Source organism: Metopolophium dirhodum, chromosome 5 (genome assembly GCF_019925205.1).
Source record: "Metopolophium dirhodum isolate CAU chromosome 5, ASM1992520v1, whole genome shotgun sequence".
Lineage (NCBI taxonomy): Eukaryota > Metazoa > Arthropoda > Insecta > Hemiptera > Aphididae > Metopolophium > Metopolophium dirhodum.
In genome coordinates this window covers 26480416-26496503 of record NC_083564.1, presented here as the reverse complement: position 1 = coordinate 26496503, position 16088 = coordinate 26480416, and the positions used below count along the sequence as shown (strand labels likewise).

At 24.7% G+C, this 16088-nt stretch overlaps 1 protein-coding gene across 4 annotated transcripts; it reads right to left on the bottom strand.

The window, feature by feature from the left end:
• Positions 1-1568: 1568 nt before the first annotated feature.
• Positions 1569-12076, bottom strand: LOC132944169 (zinc finger protein 131-like). 4 transcript variants are annotated; one of them, XM_061013381.1, is made up of 5 exons: positions 11922-12076; positions 7709-7937; positions 5650-5826; positions 4807-5095; positions 1569-4205 (listed from the first exon to the last, which is right to left on the bottom strand). In XM_061013381.1, exons 2-5 carry the CDS (start codon positions 7910-7912, stop codon positions 3901-3903), a joined length of 975 nt encoding a protein of 324 aa, XP_060869364.1. In that variant the 5' UTR covers positions 7913-7937; positions 11922-12076; the 3' UTR covers positions 1569-3900. The 4 variants fall into 4 exon arrangements, with proteins under 4 accessions (XP_060869364.1, XP_060869363.1, XP_060869365.1 ...); XM_061013380.1 differs by having other exon boundaries at positions 11838-12018; XM_061013382.1 differs by lacking the exon at positions 11922-12076 and adding an exon at positions 11579-11823.
• Between the last annotated feature and the right edge of the window lie 4012 nt (positions 12077-16088).

The window sequence follows — 16088 nt, the reverse complement described above, 5'->3', positions numbered from 1 at the left end:
TCCAAATATTCTCATCATTATGGACTATTGAATGAAATAAGTTAATTGTATAATATTAAATTGTTTACAGTTAGTTTCAATACATAAATACACTTGAATCTTGATAAATAATTTTATACGAACCATTTATCAGAGGCAGAACTACATTTGAGTAAAAACGGGGTTTTCCATTGGTCTCATCAATTAAGGGGCTTTGTAGTACAAAATTGTTTAAACAAATGCAGTTAATAGTACATATTTTTTATAAAAATATAAGATGCAGTGCACTATTGTAATAGTTCAAGTAAACTTTCCGGAATAAGTGATTTATTTTAGTTGTATTTTCATTCAGACTGAGTGCAATACCTGATGACGAGATCATTATACGGGTACGAAAAAGTTGACGGATGAATTTGAAGACTATAGTCCAACAGAACTTGGCACACAAATTGAATCATTCAAATTTCTGTTTGCTTCTAAACTTAAGTCTTATCATAGTATTTTAGATAACTAAATAATTAATAATGTAATTAGTAGTTTCCTTGATTTGTTAACGAAATTTTACTTGTTTCTTGAGTTACTGAATGTGTGCTGAAAAGATGTTTTAAAAATTTAAATTAATTAAAAATTATCTCATCACGTTCCAAACATGGCTTAGTGACCTCGCAACGATTTCATTAGAAAATATGTAACCTAAAAAATTGAATTTATCATTGTTGGTAAAATTGTATGCTCAAAATCGAAGCAGATAAAAATGATTTACATTGAAATTATAATATTGGTGTTATCCAGGAATAAATGAAACAGAGATGATAAATCCACCTCTGGTGCATAGTAATAAGTAACTTTTTTTTCTTACTTGATTACATGAACCAATTACAAGCAGACATTTGTTTTCTGTGGCTTCTATTCTGATAATCTTACGACTCGTCCAGGATCCCAAATAATATGAGTGCAAAATTGGTGCCAATTGGTCAACAGCTGTGGATTTACATATGCATCTTTTAGATATAGGCCTACTTATATAAAACTAATAATATCTGTATTAGCCGACTATTTATTATAATCACTCCATCCATCATTTCCATTTTGCAAAATATCCTCATTTTTTTTTTATCAAAATTGGTCGAGTATTATTTAAGTATATAAAACTCAACCATACACTATATGCCTCACTATATAACAACTGTTATTCAATTTTACATTTATATAGAATATTTGTACTAGTCTAATAATAATAAAATATAATACAATACATAGAATTTTATCCAATCATAATAATTATTTTGACCTTGGACTAACGTGTGTAAAGATTACAATTTTTATTTAGGAACAGTAGAAATTAATAATTATCCAATATTTTATTATATTCTAAGAAATGAAGTGTTTTAATGTAATATTTAAAATGTTTATGATATGTTGCCCATGGCCCTCAAGGTCCTGGCTTGTAGTTGGCATATGTCATTGTAAATAATTACAAAATGTTTGTATCGTAGATAACACAAATTATTTCACCAAATATTAGTTGTTATTAATACTTAAACAATTTGTCAATTTATAAGCAACAGTACAAAATAAAAGTATGAGCATCACATAATATCATATTATATTGTATAAGTAATAAGTAATAGGTATTATACAAAGTCACAAAGATAAATATACTCTTAGAAATAATATCATAAAAAAAAACTCAAATATTTCCTTTTTCAAATAATTCATTTATTTACATACAACAAAAAAAACCCAACTTAATTTGTTTAACTAAAAATTAGGCAACGTTTTTCTGTTAACAAAATAATATAATAGCTTTAAAACAATGAACAATTAAATTATCACCCTGCGATTGAAATTTCATTACCTACATTATCCTATATACTTACTGAAAAGATAAGACATATTTTCATAGAGGCTCTATTTATAATTATTGATACACAATTTATTTTTATACTGAAACCTTGTAATTTTAGTTTAATTTTTAAATATAATTACATAAAAGTAATATACAATTCATAATATATTACATAGAAGCCAAATTATTAATTCAATTTTAATTTATTTCATATATTTTTTTTGTGCTTGAGCACTTGTATGATTATTTTAAGAATAATTTTTAATGAGACATATTATTTATCCAAATTTTAGAGGATTAAATGAAGCACACAATTAACTTGATTGAAACCTAGACATCATGTTTATCACAGTTTATAATCATCTTCAATATAACAACAAAATATAACCAACACATCGAGATTTCAATCTTACATAATTTGTTTTTAATAAATTGAATAACTAATAAAACATAATTGATTATAATATTATATATGACGTATAGTTTTTCTAATAACAATACAAGTTCCTAGAATTGAGATCTAATTTAACTTAGTTTTTGAAAGTATGCTTTGTAATTTGTATATAAAACATAAATAAATATGACTGAACATCAAGAATTACTGATTTTGATCAGGTTTAGATTAGATTAATTAATTTTTGTCTGTCTGATAGATAAAATAAACTTTCCATTAAATTTGTGTCCAATATTAAGTTTGTTAAATAAGTATTATTTAATATATAAGTGATATTATTTATTAATGTATAAGAATATTAATATTGTATTAGAATAATATATAAATTAATAAATATAATACTATAAATATTATTAAATTTAGTCTCCATATATCACCATACTACATGAACCATTACATTTTAACTTAATAGAACAGTTAATCAAAATGGTTAAACATTTTTTTTATTCTCACTATTAAGTCTAATTTTGAATGACTAGCATCTAAATGACGGTAAAAGGCACTTGGATATAACAAAAATAAAATAAAAAATCATGCAGGTTCATGGAACATTAATAGACGAAAGAAAAAATTATCACAGTTCACTAATTCCATACATTTTATACACTGCAAATAAATATTCAACAACTGAAACTCAAATGTATATCTAATATATATATAACCATTCCTATAGTTTCATACTAAAAATAGATAATATTATTCTAACTTTTTTCAAAACAGGCTGTATCACAGTAAATTTAACAATCATAACCTTTTACAGTGGTCGGTAATAATTTACATAATATTAATTTATCACAGAAGTAAAAAAAAAAAAATTAAGTTATTGTTTATACCGTCAACAAACTATATGGAGACATTATAATGAGCCTACTGTGCTGTTCTCCAAAAAAAAAAATTACATCAGTAGGCTATAATAATTATGTAAACAATATTGGATTAAACATTGGTAACTTAAACTGATATATCATTGGTAATCTATTTTATAATCTAAAGGTATGATATAATATAATATTAATAAATAACATTGAAAATAAATACAAATAAACATATTTGAAAACAATAATTTGATGTAAAACAGGTCAACAAAGCATTATAGCCTGCCATATCAATCTAAATCTAGATGTATCTTTAATACGAAAAGTATTAAATTTATTTTTGAACTAATATAGCTATTTTTAGCTAAGTGATAGATATTTATAAACAGTTATTTAACTAGATTTATAATAGTTAATTATAATAAAAGATAAAATGATAAATGTCTTTAAGTTTAATTAAGACTCCAAGGACAATTATATTATTTTTACAACTGAACGTTTTTAGTACTCTATTGACTAATAAATATATATATGCTTGTAATTTACCTGTGGTACGGTTGAATATTTCCAGAGCAAGTTTATACTTTATATTTAAAATGGACCATCTTACAGTATTTTTCTATTATCATTTCAACAACAGCTTATAAATTTTAACAATATATAACAATAACAATCAAACACTCACACAATAAAAATAACAGGTCAACGATTAATATGGATATAACTAGAAGAAAAAATTAACTAAAGGGTAACAACAATAAATTAAACAATAACAATAAATGTATCATACGTATTTTTTTGGGTCAAGTTGATGGAAGCTTGTTTACATTATGTGAAGAATCCACTGTAGATGAATTATCCGTGGTTGTATTATTATTGTTGGGACGTGGATGTCTATAAGATACATGTTTCCTTAATGCATCCCTGGATCGAGAAACATGACTACACACTGAACAAGCATACTGTGCATTTTGGTGGGTTTCCATATGAACGCGCAAATTGTAATGATTACTAAGCTGTTTTCCACATATGAAGCACATTGTATACAGCTTGGATACAGGTGTTCGTGATTTGATATTATCTGACTGTGAACCCTGTACAACTGGACCTATAAACCGTACATAGTTTTATAGTTGAGTAGTTAACACAATAAAAATATTAACTTGTGGCCTTTCAATAAATAATATTTTTAGTATATATTATACATAGTTGAAATTATTATTATTAAAAATTGACTATAGTTATTAATTGTTATAGGTATAATAAAAATAAGGTAGATGCTTATAAGTCAGATAATATTTAACCTAGGTCAATGGTAGAAATTGGTTATTACTTAAAACTAATTACTAACTAGTCTCATACTAACTCTGCTGCTACTAAGGTTTTTAATAGTTAAGATTGTTTTTAAAAAAATGTGATACAAAAACTTATTTAATCTAATATCTATAGCAAAAGAATCAAAACATATTCTTGTTTTTTTTAACTAAGCCCTCTTAAAATCCATTAATAAAATGTATCCTAGTCAGATAATTTATTTTCAAAACTATAATGTGTCAGCACACCAGTGCTTATATCATATTATAATATATAAGACAATTAGGTACATTATTAAGTTAATTCTGTTATTCCTATTATATTTTATAAAATACTTAAAAGTAATTAACTATTCTAACGGTAATATACTTGTATTAAATTACATAAGTGCATACCTTGAACTAAATCTGTAGGTGTTGGAGCTTCTTCACCATAAGATACATTTATTTCTGATGTGGACGGTTTATGGTCAACAGTAGTCGCTAAGTTTACAGTATCGTCTTGATTATCATTTTCTGGAACACGCTTACTTAAATCTTGAGCAACATCTAAATCAGCAAAAACTTCAGTTTCACTTAATGTTGGTCTTGACATCACCCTGTTATTAAAGGATTCTGATTCTTCAACTCGTGGTCTTTTCCATTTGGATGATTTCTCAAATGTGCCAGATGTATAACCAGGTACCTGTTAAATAGTTATAAAATTTGTCCGTGATATTAATATTAAATTTAATCAAAAATAGATAATTTCCCTAGCATTGGTATAAGAATTCATTAGCGATATGAATTCACAATATTATATTATATGTAAAATAGGTAAAATAAACTATTATTATTATATCATATATGTTGACCAATTTTTTTAACTATGATCTACCAATTAGTAATATTACTAATTTTAAATACATCATATTATTTATATGGCATTAAATAAATAAACAATATTTTATTTAATTTTTAAACTAATTTAGAATTTTATTCATTTTTAGCTGATAAAATGAAAAAAAATTTTAAAAAGAAAAACTGAAAAAATATTTTTATTTTTTTCATAATATACCTAGCATTTAAAAATAAAAACTAATTTGGTTCCTTTTTAAATTTTTTTTTATTTTCAGTCAGTAACAAAAAATGTAATTCAATAAATTATTATACAAAATTACACTAGCAGGATAATAATTGTTAAAATGAATTAGGTAATCAAGCTATCTAACTTAAAACTTTAAAAAAATCAATACCTACATTAGAAAACTCAGCCAAGCCTTTAATATGTAATGTATCAGCCATGGAAAGCATGCTAGCTAGTTGATGTTCATAAACATTTACTTCACCACTGTACATAAATGTGACTAGAGCACAGAGATCAGTAAATTCAACGCCAGGCAAAACAATCACTGGATGATGGCTTGCTCCTAATTCCTGTAATAACAATAATAATTATATTATCAAATAAATAAATAGATATATATATATAATATAAATTAAGAATATTATATCCACTTACATTAGATATTACACTAGAAGTTATTAACTCCATAAAAATGTTATTTAGTAATTTTTTTTATCAACCCTTTCACTGCTTTAGACGTACTAATACATCCCTGTATTTTATAATATTTTCATTTTGCGGTAACCGTACAAGTTTTGGAAACTTGGCTCGCATTATTTAAAACTTAACAAATTAGGTCATACTGATCTCAAAATTAAAAAATATATTTTATTTTTCGTCGCATACACAGGCTGCAATGGATACATTGTATAGCAGTGAGAGGGTTGAATAAAAGAATATAGTTCAGAATACGGATTTCTTTTAAACTTCAAAACATATTTTCATAACAGAAAAAATTCCTTAATTTTAGTTTAAAAATTGCGATATTTAAATAACAGGATTTACAAATTGTTTAATCTTTAACACTTGTCTACTTTTTTTACCTCCGGAATATATTAATTTAGTACATTTTAATTCAGTGATAAATTATTTAAAATGTTAAGTTATTTATAAAAGACAAGTTAGGAAAGCTCATTCTGTAAGTGTGCTAAATTTGGGGGTTTCTAAATGTATTAACAATTAACTATACTTCGAAGTACAAATCATAAAGAATTTGGTAACCTTTATATTTTAATACTATTTTTGTAAATATTAGCTAGTATGAATTTACTCTGGATAGAACTGTTGTAAAATCTTAATACAAACAATCATAACTATGAATTGGTAACTAATGGACGGACGGACACAAAGGATATATAAGGTATTCTAAACACAAGTTTAGACATTTAAAAATGTAGTGAACATGTAACTTGTTATAGTAAACAACTATTATAGTTGAACAATGTATTAAAATATTAAATTTCATATGTTTTGGCCTTTAAATAATAATAATAATACAATAATATCCTTTGTCAAGGTAATATAATAGAGACAATTGTATGACTCTTAAACTGTATATAAGTACTTTTCAAATACAATTATTTACTAATATTTACAAAATAATATAGTACATTTCAGTAAATTGTTGACATTATTTAAAAAAAAACCAACAAAAATAATACAAGAATACAACACTATAAAATTATAATTGGTGAACATTTTTTTAAGTAAGCCCTTTAACTTATGTAAAAAAGATTATTAGTACAAATAAAAATTAAAGATAAATATAGACACCTTTATTTTTAAAATATAAACTGACTATATGTAATTTGATTATACACCCTATTATATTTATTAGTGATATTACAAGCCCTATTTTTTTAGTATGTTTTAAAACCAAACCAAAACTATAATTTTTTTATTCGAAACCTAATTTAAACTTCTAAAAATTTTTTAATAACATTTTATGTTGATAAATATTGACAAATATTCAAAATTATTATTTTCACCCTAAAAACAATTTATTTTTAACCGTTCTTCAAATTCAGTACATATAATTTTGATGTAATTGGTCCGATTTTTAAATTAAACTACTGGTAATTTGGTTCAGTTTGATGTTTGAATATTTGAAATTTTCTGTCAATTTGTTTAGTTTGTTTTGAAAAATCAAACAGTTTGTTTAAATCATTAATAGTACTACAAAATCCATAAAAATACTACAAATATAACCAAATAATAATTATTAATTCCTATTGAATATTTGTGAGATCTGTAATAATCTCTTATTTTGATTTCTTAATTATAAATTATAATGTATGTAATAGTATTTATAATCAATGGAAGAATTATTATAAATTAAAAATAAAAACTTTCAAACTAATTTAAATTTGTATTGTTTATAACAAAACGTATATAAAAATAAAATGTTCTTACTTTTGTGAGTGCTTTAAATAACTGTTTGAAATAGTCACTACAAGCAGACAAAACAACACGATGTGCTTTAAGTGTTCTCAAACCAGCACATAATGTAACATCAGTCAGATCATCGTGATTTAAAAGCTGAGGCAGAGTTGACATAAGTGAACTTTGATAGTTATGCCATCTGAGACAGAACTGTTGCGACTCCTCTGTACTCATTCTGTGAATGTAGGTTTTTACGTAACTGAAAATTATTTTTATTTTAACAATTTTATAATGTACAAAGACAACTATTGTTATATAAAAATTGTTTTTTAAAATAATTTTACTAAAGATGTTTCAAAAAAATGGTATTGGTTAGTTTCAGAAATGTATAAATTAATATGATACTTAAAAAATGTATTACCTTTAATCTACTTTATATGTTTATCTTGATAGACTTATGACTTGATTTGATTTAGTTAATATTTAAACAAACATTTTTTAAACTCTAGATTAGGTGAGCGGTCTAACATTAAAATTGTCTATCAACTTTTTTCAATATTCACCCAACATAAAATATTGATTTAATAATAATATACTTTTATTTTAATCTAAAATAAAAATGGTTGGATTAATATTTTGAATATATTTTGTTATTTAATCAAGTATATAATATGATGTTTTCAACCCAGAGTTTAAAAAATATTAGTTTAAATAGCTGCTGCTAAAAAAAATGAAATCATAGGTCTACCAAGATAAACATACAAAACAGATAAAAGGTAATAAATTTGATAAGTTTCAAATAACATAATACACTTCTGGAATATAACCAATGCCATATTGAAACATCTTCAATACAATTAATTAACTCATTATAGAAAAAAAACTATTTTAAAGATTAAAATAATTAAACAAAACACAGATAAAATCAATTGAACTGAAAACCTTGAACACTACAATCTAAACTCAGTATGGTATAATTTTATATGTTATATATACTTAGTGTATCAATGTTTATACCTACCTACTTTAATAATGTGCTAAATACTAATATTATTTAATACACCTATTTATAAGTACAATAATAACAAAATTTAAGAATTAAGAATTTAAAATAAAACTTATAAATAATAAAGTTATATAATCAAAAAATGTAAATAATTTATAACATAATTTTGAGAATGTGTTCATGACTATATAATACTATTTGTATGATTCTATCTATAACAACTAACATGGGATATGTCTCAATATGTGGTCTACCGCCATTTTGTGTAGTAATTGGAATAAAATCTCTGTAAATAAGACCCCGGATAAGAAGTCCCAAGTAAAAAAAGACACTAAAGTATTACTGTAAATATTTAATTTAGTGTTTAGTATTAACTAAATTCTAAAAAAAAAATAATAAACATTTTAGATTTTACAATTATTATGAATTGAATAAAGTTATTAATATACATATATATTAATGATAAATGATAAAGAAATCAATGAATAAATTACTATTAATAATTCATTATGTGTATTGTAAATTAGTTAAATAGGTACACAAAAATATAAAATCCTAACTATATAACACAAAGCAGTCAAAACTAAGCTATTTTAGGACATAAATCTTGCAATGGATATAATTATACTTCTAGTGACTTTTGTATTATTTTATAAAGATGGTAGAAACGAGGTGGAAAATGTTATTATCATATTATATCAATTTGTTTGTATATTATTTTAATTTGAATTACACCTAAATATTTTAATTTATCTTTATATTTAATAGAATTATATATTCATTATTCAGTATTACATTATGAATTATTTCAAATGAGTTTCAGCAAACTTTGATACAAAAGCATAAAGTACTCAACTGGTTATGTTAAAATAATGAGTATAAAATTATAATAAAATTAAATGATGAAATAAATAATTATATAAATAAATAATAAAAATTATTATTACTAATACTGTATTTAGCATACTTGATTTTTTTTTTTTGGGGGGGGGGGGGAGATTGCATACCCACAAAGAGTACATTATTTTGTGGGTCGCCATAACAAAAAGGTTGTAAAATATTACACTATACAGTAGTTTCTTTTAAATTGTATTTATTTAAGTTATTTTAAGCAAGACAATAAGTTGTGATAACTGTATGGGTAACTTTTCATGAAAAGATCAATTTCATGAAATGGCTATGACATATATACAGCTATACAGGGTGATTTCCCAAGTATTCTAACCCCCATTTTTTCATTTAATAATGAATTTATTCAAATTTTGACTTTTAGAATTTTTAAATATACTTAAAGACCATATTTTCAAATTATTGAGATTTTTGTATTACTTAAGAAGTGTTCTATGGCAACATAAACTACTTATTACTGTAAATTATTCAGTTGATATTTTTTTTTTTAAATTTGTTGAAGTACTATTAATTCAAAATTCAAACGAGTAGTTTTTCAGTTATTAAAATGTTTAAACTAAGGATAATTAAATAGTCCTTAAAATTGGTTCTACAAAAATATAAAATCGATGTAATATTGGATATAGTGTTTATTATATATTTATACTTCGACCATTTTTATAAATTATAAATAATTTTAAATTTAAAAAATATCTTCCACTATGAACCTATTACACTAAGTTAACTAAAAAAACTGCTCGTTCAAATATTGATTATGTTATGTCAACATTTTCAGAAAAGTTATGTGGGGGTGGGGGTTACTCATTCGAAAAACTAGCTCTTTAAGTAGTACAAACAATTCAGAATATTTTAGTTTGTACTTGTAGGTGATTGGGTACTTAAGATTTAAAAATAATTAAGTCATAGGGTTTGAAAAGACGATGCCTCTGATTATAGGAAAGTATAGTAGTAGATTATAATAATTTATTTTTTTTAAAAGTTTAAGAAATAATTCTATAGTACCTATATTTTAAACTCAAAAATCAAGTTATAAATAACAATAATATTAATGTTTTTAATGTTTTAATCTATAAAATTCTAATATTTTAATTTTAATAATAACTTATGTCATGTATTATCATAGCGTTTAAACAATTTAAAATATAGGGCGTATACTATACTTTTATTATTACAGTAAACCACATATTTTTTGTAGATCGCTTATTGGGAGATAGCCATTACAAGGTTGAATATAGGTACTATTCTTTCTTCAAAACTATTATACTTAAGACATTTTTAATTTATCTATGTATTATAAGACGGTTCAAAACTTAAGCCTAATTCCCTTAAAGTTTTAAATTTGTAGGTACCTGCTTAGTTTAATTCTTTGAGATGGTTATCAAATAATTCAAATAATTTAAGTGTAAAATCTAAATGTACAATAACCCAAAATTATTTTATAATCTAACTGTTAATATTATATAACCCTTTAAAAATTGAAAAAATTCTTAAATACAATACGGGATACTGAAATATCAAACTATATTATTATGATTTATGACATTATGGACAAAAAATAGTATAAGTATATAATATATATATATATATATATATAATATATATTATATATATATATATTATATATTTGTAATAAATAGTATCAATAAACTATGTTATTCAAAGTATACCTTTAAGATTGCTAAAATTTGTTTAACAAGAAGATATTTCAGAAATTGTAAAATAAAACAGTTGAAAGATATGAGATATAATTATATGATAAATTTGATTAAATAAAAATATTATGAGAAATACTTTCAGACCGATTAATAAACAATAAGACACTTTTGCAACTATCTATTCGTTTTGTTAAAAAAAAAAATATTTAAATTAAACAAATTTGTTTGTTGTTTAAAAGTGGAATTATTTTAAACAGGAATAAACAGTAAATATAATTTATGTTCAACCCAAATACTCAATATAGGTAAGCATCAAAAAAAAATTCTTACCTTGATATTATAACACTTAAAAGTGAAGATAATAAATGAAAACAAAGAAATTAAAATATTGTATGACAAAAAGGCCAAGATAATGATCACCCAGAAAATTTGAATTTGATCCAGCCCAATCTAAAATTATAACTCTGGATATGCTGGAAATAGGATTTTTGGAAAATAGCCAATCAGAACAAATATTTTATCTTGACTACAGAAATGTTGAATTTTATAACTGGTTCATGTTATACTCTTGATTTATGAATGATCTTACCTTTTATTCCGACCGATATATTTTACTAGTTTTGTTTGCAAAACCTGGTAATTAATTTGAATGTAAAATGAAACGAAAACTTACTTTTTTGGTAAATTAAAACAAATCTTCAATCAAATTTTACAAGCAGTTGCACAATTTTTTTTATTTTTTAGAATTTTTTTTTCAAGTGCACTTGGAGTTTTTGATAAGGTTAAAGAAAAACACGTCACGTGATAATAAAACAGCTGCTTTTTCATTTATATATAATAATTGCATTTCATTGCGAAAATGGCGGGAAAATGTATTTAGAGCGTTTAGATAAAAATGTATTTATGATTGCTGAAAACAAAATGAATAATGATTGTTAGGTATTAATGTATTATAAAATTTATAATTATAATATGCTATTTTGCTAATTTTGCTATTTTGCTGATATTATTTATTTAATAAATTTGATTTAACGAATCCGGCGCAAATGATAATAATTTAGTTCTACGATGAATATATGGTACCTATTTCTCTTTATACTATTTTAGATAATCTTTTTCGTACTCCAGTTATACTTCCGGAAAAATGTGCAATTCCATCAAAACCGAGACTTATTAGTTTCGAATAATCGAGCTTTCTTTTTTTGAGCTCTCGATCAATAGAGTTTCTGTAATGGTATGCGTATCTGTGCCAGACAATATTCTACGATGCTTAAAAACAATTCTCTAATTTTACCACAATCTGTTACGAAACGAATAATTATTGTCATTTCACAAATATTTTTAATATTTGTCGACTCGTCAGCCATCAATGAAAAGTATTTATTTTTTAATTCATTTGAGTCATGAGTTTCGAGGGACAGTTTAATATTACAATTTAATATTTCAATAGCTGTGGTTTTACTCATGTAAGTAGATCTGTCACTTTGTTTTTCCACCCAATCAAGTAAAGTTAGATTTTGTTTTAGCACTACTTTATTTAATAACGGTTCATATTTATTATTATTATGAGGAATTTCTTCTTTTGCCAAAATATAAACACTGTGAACAAAAGTAGAGAAATTATAATTCTATTTTGTATTTTTTCTCAGTTACGCTATGTTGAATCATTTGTGTATATATATATGTTCATTTTTTCCGTGATGCACAACATTACTCACAATCAGCCGATAACTAATTTCACACATATCGCATCACATGTATAGTTTACGTAGTATTGTCATACATTTTTTCGGGGGGTAAATATCCCCCTCCTCCCGATCCCCTCTGAAATAAACACTGCCTATTATACCTATACCCAATGTATATTTTACTTCGCTATAATGTATTTTGTTTATAATATACATGTTATTAAACATAAAAAATGCGTTTGTTAAAAAAATTAACGCAGGGTCCTATATAATATATTATAATTAGGTACTAAATTTACTTTCTTTCGTTAGATAGTATATAATTTTATACTTATATTAACGTACAGTTATAATTAAATATTTGGGTACTTTTCAAATTAGCAAATCGAGCGATGTTTTCGAATTAAATTTTAAACAGTCCGATTGAGCGCAGTGATCTACTATAAGGTTGGTAGTCGCGAATATAGCTATAACCGAAAAGTACCAATTTTTGATTGTTTTTTTTTTTTTTTATTAATATTAATAGTAAGTATTATTACTTATTATTTTTTCTTTATTTGCAATGTAGGAATACGATCTATACTTAAGGGCTAAGGGGAACAATTAATAATATTGGTATAGGTATATTAAATGTGATAAGGGTATAATATTATGTTAATGTATCCACATAAATCAATATTCTTATATCTTAAATCATTATTAATAAATCGGTTATTAATATTGCTGCACATTTCAGTGATAATTTTTTTGAAAATTTCCATCGAATGATACTTTGGCATTTCTTTTTTATAGTGTAAGTATACCCGTGACCCGTGTAGTGCAATTTTATCATTTCCTTTATTTGATTTTAGGAGTTCCATGGTTAAACACTCGCGTACAATTTGAAACTAAAATGGAATTGGATACGTATGATAGTTACCTACTTGTATAAGTTGTATATTATGATCAGCGTGTGTGCAACTGTCAAACTACAACTTATGTCAATACTTATAATATAAGGTTAACGATGTTGAGGCGCCAACTAATACCTATACATAAGTCATTAGTCAATCTCACTATAAAGTATACCGATTAAAAAATTAGTAGGTACTAAGTAAGTACACAGAAGTTGAAGTTCTAAAATTATTATGGGCACACACAGTGATGTAGTCCAAAAACATTTATGGGGACACGCCTTAATCATAAGGGGTAACCTGCGTACCACGATTTATGTTAAGGGTACATGCATAAATATAAAATTAGGAGGTGGGTACCCACGTGTACCCTCCACTACACCACTTGGCACACACCTTTATTATATACTAGCTGATCCTGTGCACTTCGTTGCCCGTTAAATGTACCTACTCTATATGACTCAAACTTAGTTCAATTCGTTATTTAATATTGGGTGTATGGTGTTCAAAATTTATCTTAACTTTTCTGTTGCCTGGAATAAAAATTCTGATTCGCAGCAGTGTATTATCAGGAAGGCAATCTACCTGCGGTAGATCGTGGACCCAGTGCTGTTTGTAGGTACGTAAGTGTATGATTTGACTTTAAAGTAGGTATCAAAGTTATACCGAGTTTATTTTAAAAATAATACGGTGGATTAATATAATCAATCAATACATAATCCTAACCTAACCTAACCTAACCGTACTAAAATCCGATGAATAAAAAAAACCAAATTTAACCTTTTTTAAATTAGCCTATCTTCTTCCCAGAGATCTGCACACAAACATTCATTTATCTATACTAATATATAAAGCTGTAGAGTTTGTGTGTTTGAACGCGCTAATCTCAGGAACTACTGGTTCGAATTGAAAAATTATTTTTTTGTTGGATAGTCCATTCATCGAGGAAGGCTATACAACATCACGCTACGACCAATTAATAGAAGTGCTCAAACAGGGATTTTGAGATTTACGATGGAAATATTTGTTTATAAATGGTTGCTATTGGTTATAAGAGAAATAATTAATAGAAATAGTGTTTATTTATTATTGGTTGCTATTGGTTAATCGGGCAGATCAGGTACAAGCATGTATCAAATCGAATTTTCGCACATTGCCTACCAGGGTGGCTGAGTTGCACTTACTGCAGTGAGTTACACCAAAAAGGAGTTGAACAACCACAATATTTTGTCATTTTTTATGGGCCACGAAGTGCGCAGGATCAGCTATATTATATACCAGTAGTTCCTGAGATTAGCGCGTTCAAACACACAAACTCTATATATAGCTTTATATATTAGTATAGATTATACAGGTACCTAGGTAGCAAAATTCCGGGACCAGTAAATAAGTTTTCAACTTACACCCGGGGCGGAACATAATATAATATTAATTATAGCACGTCCTAAATAAATGATAAAAAAAAAAATCATGAGATTCATGTTATGGAAATGTTTATTTTCAATGAATCATAAAATAATGATAAATATACGAGTACACTAAAAATTAAACGTAAAATTTGTCATTTTCATTTTAAAAAATGCCTCAGTTAAAAAACATAAAATTAAGGAAAACTGGAATTTTTATACTAAAACTTGTATATTGTTAAAATTTTTTTTTTTATTTCAAAAATAAAAAAATGCAGATTTAAAGTTATTACCAAATATTTATAATTTATACTAGTGTTTTCTATAAATAATCGATGCAAAAAATATTTTGTGCTATTTACAGATATTTTAAAGTGTATACTTTTTATTTTATTTTCGATTTATATATAATACAATTTTTGTTTGTAGTAATAACCTTGAAATATAAGTTGAGGTTCCTCATGTTGTTCTTACAGTAAATGAAAAATATCGAAAATACATTCATAAGTTAAAATTATTACTAAATTCATCAAAATTTACAAACCATTTTGTAGTTTAAAATTTATTTTTATTTCATCACCATTTTATTTCAATTTGAAAATGAACACATTATTAAGAGGTGTATAAATCATAAAATAATATAAGAAAATAAGAACTAACACTACAATTGTAATAAAGCTTTTATAAATTAATAAAATAAAAAATAAATACATCATTAAATGTATAATATATTTTATAATTTAGACAAGGAGTATGAAAGGGGCCAATGTCCACCTCTGCCCACCTTCTCAGAGCCACTGAATATTTACATTATGTATAATAAATAATAATATATATATATATTTTAAATTAT

Excerpts from the sequence above, each read along its gene's own strand:
- LOC132944169 (XM_061013381.1), bottom strand. The coding sequence starts at position 7,912 with ATGAGTACAGAGGAGTCGCAACAGTTCTGTCTCAGATGGCATAACTAT. Across the intron at positions 5,827-7,708 it reads TATTTAAAGCACTCACAAAA|GAATTAGGAGCAAGCCATCA; the intron begins GTAAGAACATTT and ends TTGTTATTACAG. Across the intron at positions 4,206-4,806 it reads ACCTACAGATTTAGTTCAAG|GTCCAGTTGTACAGGGTTCA; the intron begins GTATGCACTTAT and ends TACGGTTTATAG.